This window comes from Thalia democratica, chromosome 4 (assembly GCF_965202585.1).
Source record: "Thalia democratica chromosome 4, ktThaDemo2.hap1.1, whole genome shotgun sequence".
NCBI lineage: Eukaryota > Metazoa > Chordata > Thaliacea > Salpida > Salpidae > Thalia > Thalia democratica.
In genome coordinates, this window is record NC_139168.1 from 12597142 (window position 1) to 12623941 (window position 26800).

Consider the following 26800-nt stretch of genomic DNA (forward strand, 5'->3'; position numbering starts at 1 on the left):
AGATTTAAAAATTAATTCAAGAAAGCTTGGCTTAGAAGTTTTGAAATTTAAAATCTAGAGTACAACAAATCAGATTCACCATGTCAAATGATCTTAATATTGATAGCCTTATTCAAAGGTTATTAGATGGTAAGTAAATTTTAGGCCTAAGATATTTATACATTAGTTTTAAACTTTTTACTTGAGTATTGATTGAACTTATTTTAAAAACTAGGTGTTCAGTTTAAATATTCATGAAGTTTTATTTCTGAAGTATATCTTCTTAAAAGTATACTGTCAATTGCACAACTTTAAAGTATTACTTGTTAACTGTAAGCTTTGTAAAATTTCAATAAAATTGTTGAATTATAAAAATCAAAGTTGAATATTTTAAACTGAAAACTTGATTCATCACTAAATCTAAAAACAGTCAGGGTTGCCACTTTACCTGGAATCCTGGAAAACCCTGGAATTTGACAATTTAGGCAAAAAAAAACCTGGAAAAACCTGGAATTATAAACAAAAAACCTGGAATTTTTAAGAATTTTAACATTTTCAGTAGTAAATTTTAGTTTGACTCAAAAAAATTATCATATAGATTAAGAAAAATTTGTCATCACCAAATTTTTTTATTAAAAAACACTATCTTTTCAATCTTTTTATACTATTTAACAGTTTCTTACCTTAAATTTACTTTAAACTAAAGATAGACCCAAAAATGTGTACTTCTAAAAACCTGGAAAAAAATTTGAAAAAATGAGTGGCAACCCTGAACAGTGTAATAAATTACCACAAAAACTAAAACAGTGTTTGACTTTTAAGAAAGTACTAAAATGTGCGGATTAAATATTTTATATGTTTTAATTCCAAAAAAGTTCTTGAAAATGTTTTCAATAACTCCTTTATGAAGTATCATTTGCATTATTGAAAGTTTTCACACTTTCAGTAATTTCATCAAAACAATCATAAATCCTGAGTTACATAAATATTTTTACAATTTTTTTCAAATCTAACAATGCAATTACCACAGTCAGAGGCGGACGTCCGGGCAGGACCGTTCAGATGACAGAGAACGAGCTGAGAGCTCTCTGCATGAAGTCCAGGGAAATATTTCTCCAGCAGCCGATACTGCTTGAGCTTGGCGCCCCTTTGAAAATATGCGGTGGGTAAATGAGTTGTTAAATTAAAGTGTTGCAAAGTTTTGACAGTTTTTAACCTTGAACTTAGCTCTAAACTAAAAATAGTTTTGAAAAACGTGTATTATTAAAAACCTCTAAGAAAACCTTTCTCAAAAAAATTTGGCAACCCTGGTTGTTGAGTTGTTAAATTAAAGTGCTTTTACTTTTTATCTTGCAAGGAAAAGTACAAATTGATGGGTGGTAATTTTGTGTTTTTTGTTTGTTTTTATTTTTGTGTGAGTGGTTTAAAAATGAAGTACTTTTAAAAGGTTAAATTTTGTTTATTTGTTTTGTTTAGTTGGAGCCAACAATAGGTTCCTTATGGGTGGCGCAAACTAAAATGGCAAATAACTAGAAATCACTAAAAATCTATCTCCTTCTACGTTTTTTGAGATAAATACCTCAAATTTTCAGGAAATGTTTCTTGCAATATTTAGAAAATTCTGTTGCAACAGAATTTAAAAAAAAAAAGAAAAAAGTTGTAACAAAAAAACTAAAAAAAAACTGTTTTTTTTGTTTATTTTTTATATAAAATTTTATTTTTAAATTTTCTAAATTCTGTTCTGACAGAATTTTCTAAATATATCAAGGAACATTTCCTAAAAATTTGAGACAGTTATCTCAAAAAACGTAGGAAAAGATAGCTTTTTAGTAAAATAGTCTATTTTTGTTGTTTTAGTTTGTGCCTCCCATAAGGAACCTATTGTTGCCTCCGACTTTGACCGGCTATAACCCAAAAATTCTTTTGAATTTTTTAAATCTGTAAAAAGCATTTTGTAGCTTAGCAAAAACTATATAAAATAAGATCAAAAACCAAAAAAGGGTGTTTACCCCCCCTCCCTATGCCCTTAACACACATTAGAAAAAAAGCATGTATAATTATGTATTATGTGTTTGTAGAAAATTTTATATTTTTATGTTTTTATTCCAAACTTTGTTTTCAAACCATAAAGTTCGTTTATAGTTACTACTTACATAAATATTATACATATTTATACATGCTTTTTTTCTAATGTGTGTTAGTATTTTATAGACTCCGTAGATCTGTTCTTAAATTTATTTGAGAGCAGTGAAACGCCGTTAGTCGGAATAAAGTTTTAACATAAGAACATCTGTGGTATATTTTTTTAATTAAGTTATGTTATAAAATTCTTATGGTTCTTTGATTACAAAGTTTTTAAGTATCATAAAAAATTTTTTTGTTTGCTTGAAGTTTTTTAAAGTTTCTGTAGAATATATTTAGGTTTTGAAAGTTTCATTTTAAATTATTTGAACTAATAATTTTCTGCTATTTTCTTTGTATAGATATAACTTTTTATCATAAAACTTTACATCATCCGCTTTTAAAATGTATTATTACATTAAATACTCAGTTTTTGTAATTTTATAAGTTTGCCTAACATTTTATTTAACGTTTGTTTATGTATATTTTTCAGATTTATTAATTCATATTCATAAATTCTTATATAACAATTTAAAATTATATTTGTATATACCTGAATTTTTTCTTCTTTGTAATTTTGAAATGCGTAAATTGATTCACTTTTTTTTTGTTGTTAATGTAGTACAGGTAAAAAAAGTTTTTGTTGCCTTTTAAAAGTTTTAAATAAAAATATTAGTTTTGGTTTTTCTACTTTGTTTTTAATGATTGTAAATTATGTATATAGATTCATAATTTTTTTTCTTATCCACAAAGTAATTTATTTCTTTTCAATTGTTCAATTGATTTATAAGTATTAGTATTAAGTTTTTTGATATTAGTTTTTGAATTATAAGGATATTTACTTCAAAAAGTTATAGTTAAACTTTGATAATAGATTCTATAAAGAATAAACAGAATAAAACAACAACAATAAACTTTAAAATTTTAAAAGTATTGAAAATATCTCCAAAACTACTAAAACTAATTTTATTTTAATAAACTAATAAATAAACAAGAAAAAGTAGTATTATAGTTTGTGGGATTTTTTTTCAAATTAAAAAAAAAATCAGGCATTATTTATATTTCATATAAGTAGAATTTCATTCTAATTTATGATAAATAAAAAGAAGATGTAAAAATAAATTCCAGGCGACATTTATAAAAATATTATAAATTATAATTTAAAAGTTCTTTAACAACTATTTATATAAACTTTTTTCAAATAAAACAAAACAATTTTTTTTTATGATTGATCCACATGGAATTTACACACAAGTTATAAATTTAAAAACTCACGCAGGCGACATCCACGGCCAGTACACGGACCTGCTGCGCCTCTTCGAGTACGGGGATTTCCCCCCGCAGGCCAACTACCTGTTCATGGGGGACTACGTGGACCGGGGCAAGCAGTCGCTGGAGTGCATATGCCTGCTGCTGGCCTACAAGATCAAGTACCCGGAGAACTTTTTTCTGTTGCGTGGCAACCACGAGTGCGCCAGCATAAACAGGATTTACGGGTTCCACGACGAGTGTGAGTTGTTGTAATTTAAAAACTTATACTTAAAACATAAAAGTATCAATTAAACTTTGGAATGATGCATTTAAAAAAAACATAATTGGCTTGATACGGGTTCCACTACGAGTGTCAGTTTAGTTATTGTAATTAAAAATTAATACTTAAAAAATAAAATTAAAAAATAAAAGTATCAATTGAACTTTGGAATGATGCATTTAAAAAAAAAATAATTCGCTTGATACGGGTTCCACTACGAGTGTCAGTTTAGTTATTGTAATTAAAAATTAATACTTAAAAAATAAAATTAAAAAATAAAAGTATCAATTGAACTTTGGAATGATGCATTTAAAAAAAAAATAATTCGCTTGATACGGGTTCCACTACGAGTGTCAGTTTAGTTATTGTAATTAAAAATTAATACTTAAAAAATAAAATTAAAAAATAAAAGTATCAATTGAACTTTGGAATGATGCATTTAAAAAAAAATAATTCGCTTGATACGGGTTCCACTACGAGTGTCAGTTTAGTTATTGTAATTAAAAATTAATACTTAAAAAATAAAATTAAAAAATAAAAGTATCAATTGAACTTTGGAATGATGCATTTAAAAAAAACATAATTGGCTTGATACGGGTTCCACTACGAGTGTCAGTTTAGTTATTGTAATTAAAAATTAATACTTAAAAAATAAAATTAAAAAATAAAAGTATCAATTGAACTTTGGAATGATGCATTTAAAAAAAAAATAATTCGCTTGATACGGGTTCCACTACGAGTGTCAGTTTAGTTATTGTAATTAAAAATTAATACTAAAAAAATAAAATTAAAAAATAAAAGTATCAATTGAACTTTGGAATGATGCATTTAAAAAAAAAATAATTCGCTTGATACGGGTTCCACTACGAGTGTCAGTTTAGTTATTGTAATTAAAAATTAATACTAAAAAAATAAAATTAAAAAATAAAAGTATCAATTGAACTTTGGAATGATGCATTAAAAAAAGAAATAATTGGCTTGATACGAGTTCCACTACGAGTGTCAGTTTAGTTATTGTAATTATAGTTTGTATTAAAAAAAAAATTTAAATATTTTTTGATTAAACTTTGAAATAGTGAATTTTTAAAAACCGTGTTTGATGCGGAGTCCATTACAAGTATTTTTAGTTATTATAATCAAAAGTTTATATTTAAAAAATTTGAAATGTTTTTTCAGTTAAACTTTAAAGTTATGCATATTTTAAAAACCTTGAAAATTGGCTCGATACGGAGTCCGCTACGGTTTTTTTTACTTGTTTTAATTAAAACTTTATATTTGAAGAGCAGTTATTTTTAAAAGAAGTGAATTTTTTAATTCAAAGCTTTTTTAACTAGACTACAAAATACTTTTAAGGTCAAGTGTTAGTTAGTTAATTTATATATAAACTTTTGGTGCTTATTTCAAATGACATTATAATTTTCCATAAAGTTTTTGATGATATATTTACTTAAGGTTTTTAAGTTATAACTGTTAGACTTGGTAAAAAAAAAACTTTGCATTTAAAATTTTTTTATTAAATAACACTTAAATGATAATATAACAAAAAAATTTTTTAATACTTTATGAATATGATACTTTATAAGTAATTTTCCAGCTTTTCAATGCCACTTTTATTAGTTTTTTTAGTTTGTTATTTTTGGTTATGAGGATACATTTCAAAGTATGTTACTTTCCGCAAAAAAAGTTTAAATTGATAAGTAAAATAGAACTTTGTTTTTTTAACTTGCATTTTTTTTTATGTGAGAGCTTAAAAAATGTAGTATTTCTTGAAAAGTGATCATTTTCATAGCATTAAGAAACTTTGTAGTATCATAAAGACTAATTAAAGAATTGTTATAAGTAAATTAGGATCAAGACTTCACTTTCTAATTACATAACATATGTTCTTTAACTATTTAAAGAATTTCAAAGTATCAAAGTAACATATGAATACATAGACAGCTTTTAAAAGAAAAAGCTCCCTATTACCAAAACAAAGCATAAATAAAAAAGACATTGGAAAGTTTTGTTCAGCAATTATTTCTTTTAAATTCAAAGGAGTTGCTCTATATACTAAAAAAATGGTCCACAGGATTTAATTAAAGGCATAAGTTTTTCACACCAAAAATTTAAATACTTATTTGATGTAAAAAAATCTCATATATAGTTTAGTTGTTTTCATTTGGTATATAAAGTGTTTTTTAAGTTGTTACAATCTATTGACGAATATATATATTGCTGTATTAAAGTTATCTTTTGACATATTTTTGTACAAAAAATAGTGCATAGTATCATTTTATAAAAAATTGGTTTAAACAGCTTTTTTTTATTGAACTTTTTTCACTGTTCAATTTTCTTTAAGTCTTATTGAACCCAAAAAGAATCGATATAAAAACAGTCTTACGCATTGAGATTTACTTAAATTTCAAATATGTAAATACTTTTATTGAAAATTAATCATTTTTTGTTCAATTTTTAAAATGTTGTAAATAATTCTTAAATATAGATTTTATAATAAGCTCTTCATTACTTAAACACAAATATTTTGGAATTTTACGAAAATACCTTCAACTATAAGGTATTTAAAAAACGTGATTAAAAGTTGTAAGATTACGAAGCTTGTGTTTAGAAACACCTTAACTTTCAATAAAACAACAACACACATGAACTTTTAACTTGTTTGACAGAAAACAATTACGCACATTAAAACACAAAAAATCACTTAATTCATCCATAGAATTAAAAATTTGGTAAATTTCGTGTAGAGCAGTTTTTAATTGAATTTTTTTATTGAAAGCCAGAATAATTGTTTTTAGCGTAAATACTAAAGAACGCACAAACGGTCAAAATTATTCAGTAACTGAATTAACTTGGTGATATTTAGCTTTCACACGCTGTTATTGTTTAATATTTTTTTAATTTTTAACCTATGTCACAATATGACTCATTGTAATTGTTAAGTTATTTTCGAATGATAACCTTTACGTATCCGATAATAGTTTATCGACTTATATGAATTAAATTGAAAATAAATACCGGAAAGTTTTGTTTGTAGATAATTATGCATTTGCTATATTTAGAGTTTAACGTTTACTAATTTGATTTAGCGTTTTTCCCGGTAGTTTTTGCATTTTATATATTGTTTTTAAGTTATTAAGTATTTTATTTAGTATAGATAAAAATAAGTTGTACTATTAGATTATCGATGACACAACAAGTATTTTTTTGAGGTTTTGGTGCATTTAAAGAATAATTATTTAAAATTGGACAAGCTTTCCGCTTACTTCGTAGTTTTGATAAAATATGTTTTTTTAGATCATTGTTGAAATATTATTTACCAAGTTCACATTAACTTAACTAATGTAAGCAAATTAACAAGTTCACGATTAGCTTATAAATGTTTATCAGTAAATAAATAAAAAACATTTAATATTTACAAAAATATGTTTTTTTGTTACTTGTAGGTCCATAACTTCTTTACTTACAACTACTAAAATATTAACATATTGATAAAATTAATTTTACGACTCATTATATGAAAACGATGGCTGCGTAATTGTTTAAAAACTAGTTTAATTTGTACAATTTAAAATCTAATCTTTCATTCAGTTTGAAAAACTCACTTATAAGAAAACACAGAGCTTTACAATCACTAATGTTCTTATCAATATTTGAATAGTTATTTTAGTCTCGCACACAAGATGTTTAATTTGTTGTTAGTAGCATCATTGTATGGTGACTTTCTATGGTCCAGCATTATGCCGTCATAATTAAGTTTTTAACGAATAATGTTGGTAAATTCCACAGTTTTTTGTGTGCCTACAGTCTACACTGATGAATTTTCATTTTTTACGATTACGTATATGATTCGAAAACACGTCCAAAACAGTCGTAAAATCGAATTGAGTAAACCGATCATACTGTAATTTGCAGCTGTAAATTTTTAATAAGTATAAATAAAACTTAATTAAAATTCAATAGTTTAATTTTATTCCAGGCAAGCGAAGGTTCAGCATAAAATTGTGGAAAACATTCACCGACTGCTTCAACTGCCTACCAATAGCCGCCATCATCGACGACAAAATATTCTGCTGCCACGGAGGTTAGATGTAATAAAAATATACGGTAAAAAAAGAATTAGTGATTATTAGCAAAATATTCGAAAGTTGATATGTTTTATTGGTAAATAAAAATTGCTTAAGAAATTATTAAAAGTAACTTTAAAATAAAAGCACTGAGCAAGAGATTTTTCGTTTATCGTAAAAAGCATTATCAATATTTATTTAAATACTATTGTTTTATTTGTTTAAGCGTTTGTTTTATTTGAGTATAAAGGGCTACTCAAGCTTATATTCTAGCAGCTAAGCGCATCAGTAAATAAAATTTTTTCATTTAATTTTTTTTACCTGTATATACTCCAATATTATATTTTTCAATGACTGATGAGTAGTCTGAAACTGAAAGGGTTGCCAAAAGATTTGGAATCCTGGAAAAACCTGGAATTTGACAATTTAGGCTGAAGCTCTGGAATATTGAACAATTATTACATCTTAAGTAAGAAAGTTTAGTTTTGACACAAAAAATGATCATGTAGACATTTTTTTGTCATCATCTAAAACTTCTTTTAATAAAAGACACTTTTAAAGTAGCTTTACAGTATCTTTTAATGTTTTTATACTTAAACATAGTTTTTTACCTTAAACTTAACTTAAAACTTAAAATAGACCCGGAAATGTGTACTTGTTAAAACCTGGAGGACATTTTGAAAGCCTGGAGAAAATTTGCCAAAAACATTAGGCAACCCTGGACTGAATACTTCTACGTTTAAAAGTTTCCATTTCATATTTATTTTTATATTTTGTTCAGTAATTTTAATAATTGATTCAGGATTATTCTTAAATTTTTACACCTCTTTACATTGAAATATTTAGTTTTCAAATGACTGCTGAGTACTTATTCTGCGACGGAATAAATGTTTTCATTTTGTATTTATTTTTATATTTTGTTTGTTTTTAATTTTAACAACTTTTGTTCAGGATTATCACCGGACCTTCAGAAAATGGATCAAATCAGACAAATAACCAGGCCCACAGACGTTCCAGATACCGGTTTGTTATAAAATATTTGTTAAGATTTATAGTCAAATAAAGTGTATACACTATTTAAATGAAATTTTTTAACAACTGAAGATCTCATTTTAGTTTTAGAACGAGTGAATATACATTTTGAAAATTAAACTTTGAAGTTAGATAATATATATTGAATAATTAGTAAATAGCTTTATGATACTAATATTTAACTAAAAATATTTGTTGTCAAGCCTTGCAAAGTAAAACACTTCGAGAAGATACTTCAATATGTATATTTTAAATATCTTGTTATATTCAAATGTTATTTTAAATCCAAATTTTATTTTTTTAACTTTAATTGCCGCGCATGTAAAGTTGCCTCGATTATTGTGAGAACAAAATAATTAAAACTTCTCTAACTAACGCTAATTAGCTAAAAATAAAATATTTCAACACAAAATTTTCCCACATCGCAAACATTGTTTACTTAAAAACGTGTTCAACGACACCTTTAAAATATCGCCTTCACACTGTTTTCTTGTTCAACATTGAATAAAAAACAACTGTCTTTTAAACATTTGCGCTTTTAAAAATTTAGGTTAACACAAACGTCATTGAGTGCTGAGTGGTTTTCCGAGCGTAAAAGCAAACATCAGTAAATTAATTTTTCATGAGTTTTGAGCTTATTATTCCTTTTTATTCCTTATTATTTGCACACTTTTGCCCATTCTGAAACCCAATGGCATTTTGAGCTGAAAAATAAATATTTAAAAATACGGAAAAAGCCTTCATAAATATTTGCTTTAGATGTTAAAATAAATATTCTAATAAACGTTATCAGTAGCAGCAAAGTTTGCTTTGAAGTGCTCAACGCGCAGTTGTTTTTTTATTGAATGTTTATCTGTGATATTTTTGGAAATTTGATAATAAGCAGAGTCGTGAACTTTTTGTTTTTACTTCAAACACATCAGTATGTATTATTATTTTTACTTCTAATTATACTTCTTATCACTTGCTAAATAGTTGTATGACACTCACATTGCCACATTACAATAAACAGAAGCATTTTGTAAAGCTGCTGTATTATATAACATTTGTTTATTTTATACTTGGTAAACATACAAAATATTCAGATCGTGTTGACTATCGGTATACATACTATCGTAACAAAAATCGCTTTCCATTAAAACAATGTCAATGCAATTAAATTTAATTAACCTAAGTTTGTATACAAACCAAATATGACACATAAATACAATATTTAAACCTAATGCTTTTTTAGTTCATTCAAGGTGCACTAATTAAAAGTTTCGATTTCCATAAGAACAAATTTTGGCTATAAGACAAGAGGATATATAGACTCAAACTTATTAAACTTTTTAAGTAAAACTAAGAAGTATATTACAATAAAAAGTTCATTGTGTTTCATAAATACTATAAAGATAATCTACAACTTAGTTTATTGTGTTTTTCGACTTAACTAAACTTTTGCTGCTAGGGCCAGCTTTAAAATGTAACAAAATTTGTAAAGTTGTAATCCAGATGAGACATTAATAGTCTAGCCCGCATTAAAAAAATAAAAACCATAGAGAAAAGTCAAGTACATAGTTCTATGCCGTCATAAATACTTGACGTCATCAGGTCATCAGCTTGCGAAGTCAAAAACAAAACATTTCAAAAGTCGGAACAGGCAAAGCGTGCCACAGAAACACAAAAAAAAAACAACAAAAAAAACGCGTAATTGTTGGTTTTTTAATTGTTTAATTTTAAAATCTCTCATCGCTCGTTGAAACGTCCTTCACAACGTTGAAGTGTTTATGTGCATGTAGTTGAGTGAACTTGATCAATTAACAGAATTAATGCGGTGAAATGTATTAATGAACGCAGACGTGTGAGCTGCTCAAGTTTGCCAACTATTTAATGACTTGGTTATTAAATTTAGAGGTTGTTAACACGCCTGACAACATTTAGTTATAATTAACATTCCGTAGTGGTCGAGTCCTTGCATGAACTGGTATTTAGAACAGAAATGCTGCTTAGCATGACCACAAACGCTGGTAAAATTATTCTAAGGTATTTGTATTCAATGCTTATCGCGAAAATGTCTGAATGTCTGCGAAACAGAACTCAACTTACTACTTGTAATTGTTTTTTTTTACAAAAACCAACTTAATCTCCTCACATTTCATCTGAAGCGAAAGGCCAAGCAACTAGAGCAGCCCGTGCCAAAGTTCAAGCGTTCAAGTCGTTTTCTTCCAACGCTGAAGTCGACATCACATGCTCAATCGAGGTCCCCTGGGTCTTTCCGTCACAAATTGCTGTTATGACTGCCTTCATGAGCTCGACATTGTTTTCTGCCTTCATCTGATTTGTCGTTCTGTTTTCATTTTGCGTTTTTTTGCATTTTGCGGTTTTTTGCGACTGGTGTTTATGCAGCAGCCTGTAACTTGATTTGTAAATAGCTGTATGAAATAATATAAACCTACTGTACAAAATGTTGTTTTTTTGTCGTATATACTTCTCTTCAGTTTTATAAAATGTTGTTTTTCGTTGTTTGAACTTCTCTTTAGTTTTTTGCTTATATGAGCATTTGTATTCGTTAATATAAATAATGATAACATCTTTTGTCCTATATCATTGTAATTTTTGTGTATTCATCCTTTTATAAGTTGCAACAAAAAACAAATCATGCAGTTTTTCAACTAATCTGCATACAAGGCTCTGAAAGAAATTTCTCACTTTTTTCACCGAAATCTATTGTGTGCTGGGTTCACGGGGTGTCTCCTCAGGGGTGTTTGTACACACAAATGCAAGGTGCTAAGTCAACATGTTTGTTTTCCCGCGACATTTTGAAGAACTTAATCTTTTTAAACGAGTTCTTAAGCAGTGATGAGTATAGGACGTTGGGTTTTGGATTTTTTCTGTTATTTTTAGAAGTCGAAAGTTGTATTTTGGTGTTAAATGCTTTTTATGGTATAAAAAGGTTGTTTCAAATATGTAGTTATTTTGCTCTTATCAAATATGTAGTTAGAAAAGTTTAATTTACCTTTTTTAATTATAAGATTTTATCAAAAAAAAATCTTTGTAAAAATAGTTCAATTATATTAATTAAATTTATGTATCCAAAACTCAACAACTTTGATTACTTATTTCAATTAAAAAAACTAATTAAACAAAAATTCTGTTTGACCTATTTCATGTTGCACCCTAAATAAGTTAAGATATATGTTTAGATAACTGTCGTTTGTTTCAGTAAGTTTATGATAAGTAAAAAACGTTTTTCAACAAACAGTCTATAGCTAACTTTTGATACTTTTTTAGAAACATAAGTTTTCAGTGAGTTTTTAAACTTTTCATTCACACATTTCAACTTTATATGTTATATACATTTTTAAATTGTCTTCTTCTACTTCAATATCAGCAAAATTAGTGTTTAAATAAACTTTTATTATCACATTTTTAAGAACTTTATGTGATAAATATTTGTTTTAAAAACTTTCAATTGTCTTTATCAAACTTCAATACCACCAAAATGGATATCAAAAAGCCTAAAAACCATTACAAAACACACATTTTATTTGTTTGTTCAAGTGAAAACTTTGTTCTCATACTTGTCACGAATATTGTCAGTTCTTATTATAGAGGTTTCAAGTGCACTCGAGAACTTTTAAAGTTTATCTTTAAATCTGCATAAGTGCTTGCAATTCCAAGTTTTCATGTATTATTCATATGAATAAAAATGTATAGTATAAAGAGTGATTTTGAAATTGGAAATTTTAATTCAAATTTATATCAGCCTTGAAAGGTAGTTTATACGCTATATTTTGATAAAAGAAAATAAATAATCAAAACTATAGGGTTTTCAGATACATAGAATTATTCTTATGAAAAAAATAAGTATGAATTTTAAGTTCTAAATTAAATTAATCTTGAAAGAATTTTTGAAATTAAATTCTTACACAAAAAAGTTTTTTCAACATATTGTTCTACTTGGACTTTGAAACAATTTTTCAAACAAGTTGAACAATAAAGTTAAATAAGTAAAAATCCACTTTTTAGCACATTTGGAAAGCATTTAAAACGGCATATGGAATTTTTCAAACAAAAGCTTGTTTATCCCATTGCGGAACCTTTTAATTTTAAGTTACTGCAAACTCAGTTTGACGTTAAAAAATTCCCAAAAGTCTTTCAGAACCAATTAGCCGGTTTTTTATCGAAATTTAAAAAGGTGCCTCCCGTCAAAACTGTTTAAACAATTTTCAGTTTTTTTTTTGATAATTTTCGCGGTTTTTTGTTTACGTTGCGTCGCCTGAGCACAATATTTTTGTCTTCATGTCAAACGTAAACAAGCCTGTTTTTTTTTCCTGCATTATGAAACTTTTCCGAGGTTTATTAAAAATTTCTCGCCGAGATCTTATCTTTCTTTTGATGTGGTTCGCGCTTGTTTACGTTCAAATTTATATTGAAAATTCTGGCGTGTTTGTTTTTGAAAATGATTTTTTGTTGCTGCGATTTTGAACTTGTTTGTTATTTTAATGATTTTTATCTCTTGTAATTCAACTTTGTACCTTGTTGTTTATTGTGTTTATCTTGTTGACTATCTAGTTTCAGGTTTTTTCCGTGTTTTAGTGTGTTAGCAAAGCATTTATTTGGTATTGAAAAAACCATAAAGTTTGTATTTATTTTCTATATACTATTTAAAAGAAAGTGTCTTATTGTTTGTTTTACTTTAAACAGTTTACAAAAACTAGTTTTTAAGTTGTATTATTTAATCTGATATTTGGTTTATATATTTATTAGCTTCTCTTTTCTAAATTAAGTGTTTTAGATTATTTCTAAATTTACTACCAGTAATAAAATATTCACCTACGCTTTACTTCACCTTTACATTCATCTTTAATAATTTAAATGCTTATTGAATTCAATTTATTGTGTTTACAAAAAGATGTACGTCACTGGAACATATTGAATAGGGCACATGCGAGTGTTTCGCCCATAAACAACCTTATTATTCTCACTTAATCGCTCGACAATGGCCTGTATAAGCAATTAAAACCAGTTGTACTGTTGTTATTATAACAGTACATGTAAACTTACTCATGAAGAACTTAATAATGAGTATTCATCATGTAAAATATTTAATGAGTCAAGTATATTAGTTGGCTGTTGTAGTGTTATATAAAAAATATGGTCGGTATCAATTTTTTCTTAATGCAACTATTAGGTTTTGTCAAAGTATTGCTCATTATTTGTACACTAGGCGAATAGTGACAGTGTTGTATAGTTTTTGGTTTTCTACCGTGAAAGATTATCTCTAGAAAGTTACAGAAGTTCATTAGCATACTGAACAACCATTTTAGTTATTTTTTCAACGATCGATCAAATTAAGCCTGGTACAAAATTGAGCAATCATTTGAACCTTGTTGAATTTTGTTGATTATTAAATTAAAATTTACAAAATCAGTTTTCATTTTAGAATGATGGTAGACATAGGTAAACACCTTAAGTACCATGTAAGCTCATATTTTATTAATTTATTTTTATCCAGGATTTTAGTGCGACTTCTTGTGCGCATAAATAAAACTTAAGAAAATAAAAAAACTCAATTTAATATAATTTTCACCGCACCAACTCCTACATATCTTAAATGGTCTTTAAAGAGTTTCAAGTTAGTTTCTAAACGTACGGCCTGTTTTTCACCCTACCTTAAACGATTTCAACATATCATTGCTATAACATTATACTTAAATGTCAGTAGTTTTTTTTTATGAGGCACGTGAACACCGTAAAAACCATACATTTTATTATTTTAATGTGTTATCATTTAAATCTACTTCACACGATTTTTATGTGAATAGTTACGTTTCTATTTTCATCAGGTTTCTTGCGCGACCCTATTACAAAGACTACGCATTTATTTATTACTTTTTCAATACCTACTATATTGTATAAAACTGCTTTTAAGCACAGGATTGTAATTAATTTTTGATTTCCCAATATATTATTAAACTTTTTTAATTAGGCCTATCGTGGGCATGCAAATACTGTAGGCCATATATTTTAGTTGTGCATTTATTCGCCTCACAGATTTGATATGCGACTTCTTATGGGCGAACGCGGACAAATAATGTAAATTTATTAATATAAAATTTTTTTTATATGTATTTATGTTATATACTGTTATCTAATTTTATTTTTGTATTATTTATATTACATTATACTTTAATAAATATTTTCCAAGGCCACTACTGTGCACAGTTACAAACCACTGCTGTAAGAGCAACGTTACATTATTAATTTTCCATTGTCACTACTGTGAACAAGTGCTGTGAGAACAACGAAAAGTTGTTAATTACTTTCTCATTGCTTTTCAAATTCTCACAGGTTTGCTGTGCGACCTCTTGTGGGCGGACCCGGACAAGGACATCAGCGGGTGGGGAGAGAACGAGCGCGGCGTTTCGTTCACGTTCGGACCCGACGTGGTGTCTAAGTTTCTCAACCGGCACGGACTCGACCTCATTTGCAGGGCGCATCAGGTTTGTTGAATAGTATTTGTAAAGTAACTGCATTCTGTTTAAACTATGCAAAATTGAAATTTAATTTTTAGAGAAAAAAAACACTAGGTTTGTATGATAACGAGTTATTTTGTATAACTATTGTTCGTTGAATAAACGTAACTGTATTTTGTTGTGCTAAAGATTGAAGTTTGATTTAGGAAAACTTTATAGAGGAAAAGTATTAAGGTTCATATGAGTGAGAGTTGTTATATATGTTGAAAACTATTAGAAAAAAAATTGGAAAAGTATTTATTTCGCCAATATTTATTTACAAATAAAAAAAGCATATCAAGAAAAGAGAATCATATAAAAGTCAGCTGTTTTTTAACCTTCTTCAGGACATATCACGTTTGTATGGATAAAGTTATTAGATTTTTTTTTATGCTGGGTTAATAAAGTATGAGCAAATTAGAAAAAAAAAAACTCAAAAAGTAATGAAAAAGTATTTATTAAAATTAACCAAGTAATAGTGTTTTTTTTTACTTCAAAACTAGAGACTTTGTTATTTTGTAAAACGTTATTTATATGTAAATTTAAAATTGCTCGATAATTGAATATTAAGTTAAAATTACTGAGAACGTGAATATTAGTTCCAAAAATAAAACGTAAGTCTTTTGATATTGATCACAAGTTCATTAATTTTACGAAATACTTCCTTCTTCAATACGTTTTTGCAGCATTCAATGCATTAAAACTTTTAACAAAATGTACTATGTTGCAAGTTATTTTCCAAACATATTTAAAGAAACTATTTTTTTTTGTTTACTAAAACTATGCTTATGAAAATTATATATACACTACATGTTTTTTTTAAATAGTTGATTTAAGTTTTTGTTCAACTTGACTTTATTTTATTGATATTAATGATGTTATGTGTTTACTTAAATGTTATATATTGAATCAAACTAACTTACTTTTTTAAAATTTACTGAAGTTGTTTTGTTAGGTTAAAATAAAATGTTAAGTTTCTGTAGATTATAAAAATTATTCTTTTTTTTACGAAATAAGCTGTTTTTCTAAAAAATATTTTTCGGTACTTTGGCCTACCCAAAAAGTTAAGCTTTGTTTTTAATAGTCCGAAACCTGGTTTTTATAAAGTGAGTTATGTAAACTTAATTTTCATTAAGACAAGTATACATATAAAGAACTATAAATAGGTAATACAATTTTTGTTTTTTATAGTACTTTATTTGTACACTTATGCTAGGTTTTGTTTGTGTTTTAAAGCAAAATAAAACGTTCTTAAATACTCTGTTACTTTAAAGAACATTGTTTGGACAGTTTTTATTGTTATCAATCACATTATAATATTTCATAGATAATTTGCAAAACATAGATTTGGCATCATATAATATATCAATAAAGTATTGGCAACAAGTAATCATATTTGTTATGTAATTTCTAGTTAATTGTTTTTAATGATTTTAATGATTTTATTGATGTTTAAAAAACTAAATTTAAGCATTTTTTTAGTTTTTAATAAAATCAAAGTTTGCTTTAAAAATATTTAAACTACCAAAAAAGATTAAAACTTAAGACTACTTTATTTCATTTAATAGTATTGAAAATTTATGACTTAATGTGCATAAGTATAAAGATGATTTTAAAGCTTAATTTAGATCAATTTTATTCGTGAGCTTATAAACTAGTTTCACCTTATAATCTCTTTTTGGCTGAAAAATTTAATTGTAGAGGTCATTATAGTTGCTTTAAATCGGCAATAATGATTCATAAGTATGCCTTGATAGCGAATTAAAATGCATTACTTTTATGGGTTGTGGAATTTTTACAAGTATATTTGTACATACGTGTATTGTGTTTTTTATTTGTGTCTAGTTATAATATTCAAATAAAAAATAATAATAATAATGTGATGCTTTGTTTAATTGTAATGTTCTTAAATATTTAAGTTTTATTAAATTCGTCGGAAATAAAGATTTTTTTTAAGTTAAAATGAAATCCATATCCACCTACTAGTAATTCTAATCTAATCTTTTATTCAAACTACTGGTTCTATTGGTCTGATTAAAAAAATAGTTGATTGGCTTAAAGATTAAATAACCGAGCACAAAATAATCCAATTAATACCGTCTAGTGACGTGCAAAAATAAAAATGATCCGCAACACAATAAAATCTTTAAAGTGATTTCATTTTTAAATCCTGACACTGATGCCATAAAAATGTAAAATTACTGTTGGTTTTGTTCAATAACTGTGCTAACTAAAGTTTCAAAATTTCTGAATAAATTTCTGTCTGAAAATTAACTAAAAGTAACTTGAATGTTTAATAAAGGGATCCAAAAAAATAGTCTGCAGTTTAAGTAGTTTGCTGTTAAATGTTAACTATTGATAATTAATGATGGTCATAAAGTAGTTAATTTTTGTACGCGTATTTAGAAAAAAGACATTTAAATTGCGCTTTGATATTTACTCAGTTCGAGTTCATTAATCATCAAAATTGTGACAAACATTTTCTAGTAATCAATCTTGTGATGTAACTTTATGTTTGTATTTGTTTAGTGGTTTGTATGTTAACCAAAGTGGTGTTTTTTATATAAAAAACTGCGTATTAAATTGGTTTTTAATTGAAACATAAGTTATTCAACACACTAGTTTATGTAACTAATTAAAACATATGTTTCACAAGCAATTATATAATAATTAATTAAAGTATGAATGATTGTGTATTTTACATTCTGTTTTTTTTTGTTTATATAATACAACTTCCCACATAACAAAGTAATATAGATTATATGTATTATACATTATTATCAACTTCAAAATCTTTAGCTTAATAACCTTTGCTTTACATATGACAAAATCAATATGAAAATGGGTCAAAAGTTTTGCACTAGTACTTAACTTATGAAGTCTGAAAACAAATATTTTACCAACTGTACATCTTTTCCGATCAACTTTAGCGCGCATAGAGTTACTCGTGTATATGAGAAGAATTTTCATAAAGCTATGATACGCTCATATTGGAATACATATGAGTTCTTGAGAATGAATATTGATGTGCATAACAGGGTTTATGAGGTCATTGCCTCGTGCAATTATGCAATCAATATTTTGACGTGACATACTGTTTGTTATATTTGAATTATTTAGTTTTCGACACATGTTGTATTGTAACTCAGTGTTATTGTTTACACTTATTTTTATTATTTGCGTTTTGTAATGCATTTTAAGATTTATGATTTGCGTTTTCTAATTCATTTTAAAATGTGTTATCTAAAGCTTGAACATGCTTATAAACAAGTTTTTAAGACTAAAAAATAATTTTGTCGTTATAACAAGACTAGTTTTTTAGAATATTCATAAAACAACTAGTGTTTTATTCCTTTTAAGGTATTCAAGTTTACCTAATTTATTAGTACACTTTAATGTATTAGAAGTATTTTCAAGTTTATACTTTTATGAAAATGATAGTTTTTTTTTTTATGTAATAATATCAATTTTTAAACTGCTAATAAAAAGCTAAATTAACTTTCTTTTGTTTTCCCAACTAGTTCTATAAAACAAATTAGATTTTATTAAAACAAAAACAAACTGTGTATAAATTTAATACAACTATGACAAAAACTAAATAACTATTAAAACAAAAACTAAATTTAATAGAACTATGAAATTATGGAAACGTTTTGGTATATTTTATAGTCAGGAAATAAACACAAGAAAAAAAAAAGTTAAATATTTAGAAAAAAAATTCTGACTAACTATACTATGTTTAATTATTATATGAGTCACAGTTAATTTATTTATAAATTCAAGTTTACTTTTATTTTTCAAATCAAAAGTAGATTTCCAAAACAATGTTAGATAGTTGCTGAGTATTATATTTGATTACTTAAAGCTGCTTAAAAAATAAAAAACTTAAAAAAAAGACAGTTTAACTTATTTTTAAACCCATAAATAAAGCACAAAGCTATTTAGTATTCAATTAAAACACAATGATGAGTAGCACATCAAAATTAGATTAATAGCATGATTCATAGGGGTGCACAACTTTTCAGTTTCTGAGTTATAGTAAATTATGTTTGAAAATTATTTTCTAAGTAGTATCACCTTCAGAATTTTATTGACAACGCATTCAACTACATCCTTTATTTTTACGGTATTTGTCTTTATGTTTTTTTATAAATTAATTTACCATGTAACAAAAAAAAAGGTAGACAGAAAGTTAACAATAAAGCTATAAATATAGGATAGTAACTTTTACAAATATTTGGTTCTAGTTTCATGATAAACAAAGTTCTGAGGATCAAAGTTGTTTTTATTTATAATAATAAACTATTTATTTTTTCAATACATTTCAGGTAGTGGAAGACGGTTACGAGTTTTTCGCCAAACGCCAGCTAGTGACTCTTTTTTCAGCGCCGAACTACTGCGGAGAGTTCGACAACGCGGGAGGAATGATGAGTGTTGACGATTCGCTAATGTGCTCTTTTCAAGTTTGTTAATTAATATTAATTATTATTAATAATTATGAGCGTTTATTATTCATTAATGTGCTCATTTCAGGTTTCTTAATTAATATTAATTATTTACTAATAAGTTAGTTACACATAACATGATGAGTGTTTATTAAAAATATTTTATTTATGGTGTATTTAAGTTAAAAACACATTTTATTAATATTAGTTTCAATTATTTAAAAACTTTTTTGATTAAGGTTTATAAAGTTAAAAAACACACTAAATGACATGCTTATGCTTTTAAGGATTTTGTTAAATATTGTTAATGCCTACTTTTTTTCAATTGATCATAGTATTGTATCCTTTCAGAATTAATTTCAAGATCACGAACATGAAATAAACTTATTCAAAAACACAGTTTAAAAAAAAATTGTAGTTAAAAAAAAATTCAGTCAAACTGTTGTTGCTGTCATTTTTCCTAACATGGTCAAAATTATACGAAAGTTTCTAAAGTAAAATTTTGATAAACATTCAAAAATCACTGTTTTCAATCAAAATATGTGATTCATAAAAACATTTAAACACGTTCTTAAAAATAATTGCAAGTGACTAATACAAGCTGAAACCGGCATGAATTTTAGTAATAAACAAGGTCATTTCAGTAACAAACAGCATTTGAGCAACAAGTCAACTTATTTTTTCTGAGGTTGATAAGCACATTGTATATTCTTTAGAAATTTAATTTAATTTAACGCATCTGTCAACGTCTTAGAGAGGAAATAATTTACCTGTTTAGATTCTTCTCTCGCCTTTAGTAGTTGGAATATAAAATATTTATAACCTCGTTTTTATGAAAACCTTAATCTAGTATTTTTAGGTTATCTACGTCAAAGCAAGGTAATGGATTTATATAATAAACTTTTTTATGAGTACATTAATTATAGTAAATGTTTTGAATTAAATTGAAAACTGGATTATTGTTTCTAATTTAAAACCACAGTTTAATAAACAAACAGTTTCATGACGCATTGTTTTCGTACGCACTGGGTTTTAAAGTTGTATTGAATTTCATTTATTTTGATTATTTGATTTTTTATATTTTCACAATAATTGCAGATTTTTGTTATATACTGCAGAATTGCTAACAAATGTAAACAGATGCTCTAATAATACCTGATTAAATTAAGATATAATTTTTTCTTCTTATTTATTTTTATTTGTCATAAATTTTTGTTCTGGCATTTAAAATAGAAAAATATTTTAGTTTTGATGCACTATTAACAAGCTTACAAAAATTTATGGAAAACTCTTAATTTTAAATTTTTGCAATTGTTGAAAAAATTATTATGTTGTTGAGCAAAATAAATTTTCAAAATCAGGTGTCAACTGAAAATTGGTGCAAATTTTGTATTTATCGATTCGAAACGCAAATATTTGGCCGGTATTTGCAGGCGAATGTCGTCGAAAAGTTTTTAAAGTTGTTTTTCAGTTTGATGTTGATATTTCGCATTTGAGTTTTGATAATTTTTGACACCTTAATAGACAGCTATATTTGAATTTGTACGGTGAAATTGTTTTTTTTGTTTTATTTTTTTTTTGGATCATGCTTAGTTCAGCATTTTAAAAAAATATTTTAATTGAACTGTTAGCAATTAATTATTCATATTAATAAATTTTGTGTTAACTTTTTTAAAGTTTAATACAATTGTTACTAGTTTTTGAATTTGCTTAATAATTTATATAGGTTTTTCAATTTGAAAATGAAAATTTTGTTATAAAAATTGTACTATTTCAAGTTTGAGTTATTTTCTTTCGTTTATCTAAGTAGGTCAAAGAATAAAAGTCTGTTTTCAACATAGTTATTTCAAGAAAGATCAATAAGTTCTATTCTCTTGAATTTTTAAATTTTTGTTAAAAAAAAGTTATTTCTGTGGTTCATGATTATTTCAGACTGTTTTATTTTGTTTGGAACTTTAGCGACCAATTTTCTTTTCATTTTTATAAACTTTGTATTACTTTTTAAAATTTTATAACCATCAATTTTATTTAATAATCTTACGTACATTTTATATTTTCTGACTTGTAAGTCTTTTTTATAAAGTTTTTATATTCTGTGTATCTGATTTATTTTCTTTTGTTTATCTAAGTTAGGTCTAAGCACAAAAGTCTGTTTAAAAAATAGTAATTTCAAGAACAATACATTTTGCTATGTTGATACACAGTATTAATTGTTTAGGTGTATTTTAATCCTCAAAAGTATGTTATATATTTCAAATACTTCAAATTTATGAAATTTTATTGAAACGCTATCAAAAAAAAAAGAGATGATAATAAACAAGCATTACTATTACGTAATAATATTAAACAACACAACTAACTACAACGAAAAAAAGCAAGAGCAAAAAAATTAATAATTATGAAGATAAAAAATATCCATGTAATTCAGCACTATGGGTTGCCCTAGGAAAAAAAAGTTAAATGTTAAACATTCTTATATGTCATAAAAAATACTATGCACAAACTTGTAATCAGTACTTTGTATTTATTACTTTAAATTAAAACAACTATTGCTAATACGGTAGAAAATCTCTAGTTTTCATCAGCTGTGTGTTATTGTTTGAAATATCTACAAACCCCCGATTTTTGTTTTCAACACAATAAATCGCTTATTGTTACTTGTTTGAACTGGGTGGGTTTGTCTTTATATGGGGTGGTTTTGTCACAACAAAACATTATTTTGTGTGTTTTATATTCTCCATTGATTGTTTGTAGGTTTAGTTGATGACCTTTTTCCGGCGACTTTCTTGAAATTGTGAACGGTTGAATTGGTTTGAATTAGTTATTAGTAAAGTCTTTTATAAATATGTTGTTTATATAAAGATGAAAAATATATAAGCATTATGAGAAAAAACTGTTTATATTGTTTGTTTAGGTAAAATCTTTAATAGCTTTGGCAATCATATCAAATTATGTCTACTAAAGTAAATTTGACATATACATTATACAAAGGTAAATGTTGCATATCACATATTAAGTTTAATAAGTAAACATACTATCCTTTCTCTAAATGTTAGTTTTGATCAAAACACCAAAATTTAAGTTGTTTTATTTTGTGTATCTTACTTACCGTTTGTTATTGTTGGTAGTAAATTTTTATATAAATAAACCAAAGCTTAAAAGAGTTTGAAACTTCAACTTCAAAACAAGTTTTAGATTGATATTTAAAAGATTAAATTACAAAACTAAGTTTTATACTTGCATTAACACTCATTAAATTAACAAATAAAACTAAAGTATGCAATATGTATGAAATAAACTTTAACCAAAAGTTATTGTTCAGGTTTTTAAACCCTCGACAAAGAAAGCAAAATATCGGTACGCAGGGTTGCCAAAAAACCTGGAATTCTGGAAAAACCTAAAATTTCACAATTAAGGCTGGAATTTTGAACAAAAATAACTATAAAACCTGTTTAAACCTAGAATTTTTAACAATTTTTCCATGTTAAGTAGTAAAACTTTAGCTTGACACGAAAAATCTACCATACAGATATTTTTTTTTGTCATCATCAAATTTTTTTATTATTAGAAAACACAATTAAAGTAAATTTACATTATCTTTTCATTGTTGTTATACTACTCAGTGCTGTTTTTAACCTTAAATTTCGCTTTTAACTAAAAAAAGACCTAAAAACGTGTACTTTTAAAAACCTTAAAGAAGTTCAGAAAAACTGAAAGAAACTTCTCAAAAAAAAATTGGCAACCCTGAGTACAGCGGAAATATTTTAGAATAAATATACAAAATTAGGTAAAACAGAATATAGAGATTTAATAGCTGAAAACTCAAAGGCTGCTTGTTTTATAAGCACCCCAATCAGCAATTGTTAAAATTACCAAAAAAAAAACTTAGTTAAAATCAAAAAAAAATTTTATCCGAAATTTATCGTTCAGATCCTGAAGCCGTCGGAAAAGAAAGCAAAGTACCAGTACGGGGGGATTTCTCCTAAATCGAACCTTCCAATCACGATGCAGCAAAACAACTTGGTCAAGGCGAAGCACTGATGTTTGCTGACAATATGACGTATGAATTAATATTAACGATTGCTGATATTATGACGTATCAGTGATGAGTTTTGCTACTAAACTATAGATTGTTAAGCGTATTTTGTTAAATTAAATGTTGAGAAATTGATTTTAATTTGTTTTCAAAACTTAACTGTTGACATAAAAAGTTAATTAAACTAAGTTTTCATTATTGTTAAATGTAATTTCTGTGAGAAAGTTTTTCAATTTTTTGAACTTATTAAATTACAATGAAATTTTCAATTAAGAAAAGATTTGACTATGTCACACAAGGCTAGTGTAAAAACAATTCATTTGAAATAATGATTTAATTTTAATTCTTAGTCTATGTTTTTTGACTAACAGTTTAAAAGTTTTAAGTATAAATTACTCGAGCTAAATAAAATTTAAAAGGTCGATAATATTTATAACATTTTTACGGTTGAACTTAATAAAATAAAAAATATCATGCAACTTATTTCTAATTGTTATAAGTTTACTTTTTTGGTTTTTTACTTATATATAGTTTAAATTATACTGGTTTTGATTTTACTAAAAAGATTAATATCTATAAAAGTATTTTGTTTTATATTGTAACATTTATAAATAGTTTTTTTTATTTCGTTTCGAAAAAATATACAACTCAAAAAACTTATACTAAACTAGAGTTGTTTAATCTTTTTTAAATTTTGTGTAAAACTTTCAATAAAACAGTTTATTATCGTACTAATTTATTTATACTTTCTTCGAAATTTTGTCAGCAACTTACCAGAGTATTTATACGTTTTACTTTCTTTATTTTGCTTTTTAATTGATGATTTATTTAATTCATTTTTGTAATAACTAGTTGATTAATTCTTTTTACTTCAAATGTTTTTTTCTCGCAGTAATGTACCTTTTTGATTTTAGGAGACTTTTTGTACAAATTTTATAATAAATAATAATAATCATAACAACTATTGTTTTTTTACTAAAATTTATTTATGCTAAAATTATTAGTCTAAAAAACTTGGAATCCTGGAAAAATCTGGAATTTAATTTAGGCTAAAAAAACCTGGAACTTCAGAAATTTTGAAAAAAACTTAGAATTTTAAACAATTTTTACATGTTAGCTAGTAAAATTTCGATTTGACACAAGAAATCTATCGTATAGATAATTTAAAAAGTTTTTTAAAATATCGTACTTTTATTTTATTAAATTGACGTTTCAGTCAGACCTAGTTTTTCATTTCTGTTTGTAAACCTATGTGTTTAACCTATTTAAATACAATTTTTGAGAGCCTTTCAAACAACTTTTTAACTAGTGGTCTACCGGATCCAGGTAGTTTGCAACTCTCATAACCATTACTGCCAAATTACATACCGAATACTGTTTTTTTTCGATTAATAGCTGAATAGGGGCAGTATACTTAGTCGGTGGGCAAAATATACCAATAAGCTTTTTGGAAAAAGAAATGTATATATATATTTAAAAGCAAAATTTTATTGATCATATTTTAATCACTACCGTACAGTCAAACTATTAACACATTTGAAAACATTAAATAAAAATCTCGAATTAATTGTTAGCACACTAGGTTTTCCAGCTGATAGTACTTCGTGTGCGAGAGGTTTCTACTTGACACATAAGATCCGGCCCGCGGTCTTTACGTTGCCCGTCCATAACTCATAACTATGTTCGAGCTAGTAGCTAACAAGAACAGAAAGACAATAACTGTTTTATTAATTTTTAGTTAACCTATTTTTTACAGAATACGAGTAGACATGTTGCTAGGATGCGGCCGGAGAAAAAATTTTTTAGTTATAAAATCTTTAGAACTACAACAGGTATGAAATAGCTTAAAATGAGTGTAAATTATGACTGAAGTTCAGGGTTTCCCAAACATTTTTCAAAAGGCTCTCTTTAAAAAAATTGAAAAAGCTATGGCCCCCTCCATTAAGATTTCTCAAAAACCTACCATCAAATACGCGTATAACCTTTTGTTTTTCTCTTGATTATCAACTACAAAATATCTGTTGTAAGTTTCAAACTATGACTTCATCACCCCCCTGTGGCCCCTTTACTGCTCATGCCCCCTCCTCCTTTATTTTCTCTCCCAACCGCTCTAGTTTCATGGTTGTATTTTATAGTGTTATATTTAAAGAAACAAAAAAAACTGTTTCAAGTACAACTTTACGAAATTAAAGCGTCCCGCTAAAGTCTGTATCAGATCGTCGGACAAATCCGGCCCGCTGAACAAAAGGAAGTCACATCTGACCATTTTAACCACCAGAGAATTTGTTCAGCATTGAAAAAGTACAAAAGAAAAATAATTCACTTAAGAGTTAAAAATCCTTAAAATTAAAAACAATGCTAAAAAAAATAGATGTGTCAATGAATCATTGAACATTATTTTATTGATAAAATCTAGGAAAACATGCCAATGAATTAACACAAAGGTTTTATCATACCATTCCAATCATCAGATCGCAAGTTTTCCGTAGACTGAGGCCCGGATTTTATAGAAACTCGTCAGTTAGTTGCAACCAACAGTCTGTTAGACGTTTGTAGATGCTTTCTTTGAATAAAGAGTTAATACATAACTTACTTTAGATGTTATGTTAAATACTTTTGTAATTTTATAAAAGGGGCAGGGAACTTTTCCAGGAACTTTTTTTTCAATCGAAATAGAGGCACCAAAGGAACGTTTTTTGCAAGCCAGACTTGTTTAAAAATTGTGTTAGCGAACTACATATTTTTTAAAATTTCTTTAGAAATTTAAAAACAACTTTTTGAAAGCAAAGCTACAATAAAATAATCATTTAACTATTACTAAGGTGTACTAAAATTCAAAACAAAAACACGTTTTGAAATGTTTTTGATAATAAAGCTTTGTTTTTTGTTTTTGAATAATACTTCTCATATTAAAAAAAGGTCGTTTGTTGGATCCGTGCCGTTTTTTAAAACTATAAGAAAGGCTCAAAAAAGTTTATAAACACATCAATCAATTATTATAAAAGTATCTTTTACTGTAAATTTGTTTATACTTTGAGCTAGTTGTGTTTTTTTGCAAGGAACTTTTTGTTTTAAAATCAGTGTCGTTGTTT

The 26800-nt window shown here is 26.3% G+C and overlaps 1 protein-coding gene across 1 annotated transcript; it reads left to right on the forward strand.

The window, feature by feature from the left end:
• On the forward strand, nucleotides 1-24621 carry LOC145833919 (serine/threonine-protein phosphatase PP1-beta catalytic subunit-like). Its single transcript, XM_082941189.1, has 8 exons — nucleotides 1-129; nucleotides 1010-1141; nucleotides 3380-3610; nucleotides 7608-7712; nucleotides 8647-8718; nucleotides 15064-15215; nucleotides 19556-19690; nucleotides 23603-24621. Exons 1-8 carry the CDS (start codon nucleotides 81-83, stop codon nucleotides 23711-23713), a joined length of 987 nt encoding a protein of 328 aa, XP_082797315.1. The 5' UTR covers nucleotides 1-80; the 3' UTR covers nucleotides 23714-24621.
• The last annotated feature ends 2179 nt before the right edge of the window (nucleotides 24622-26800 follow it).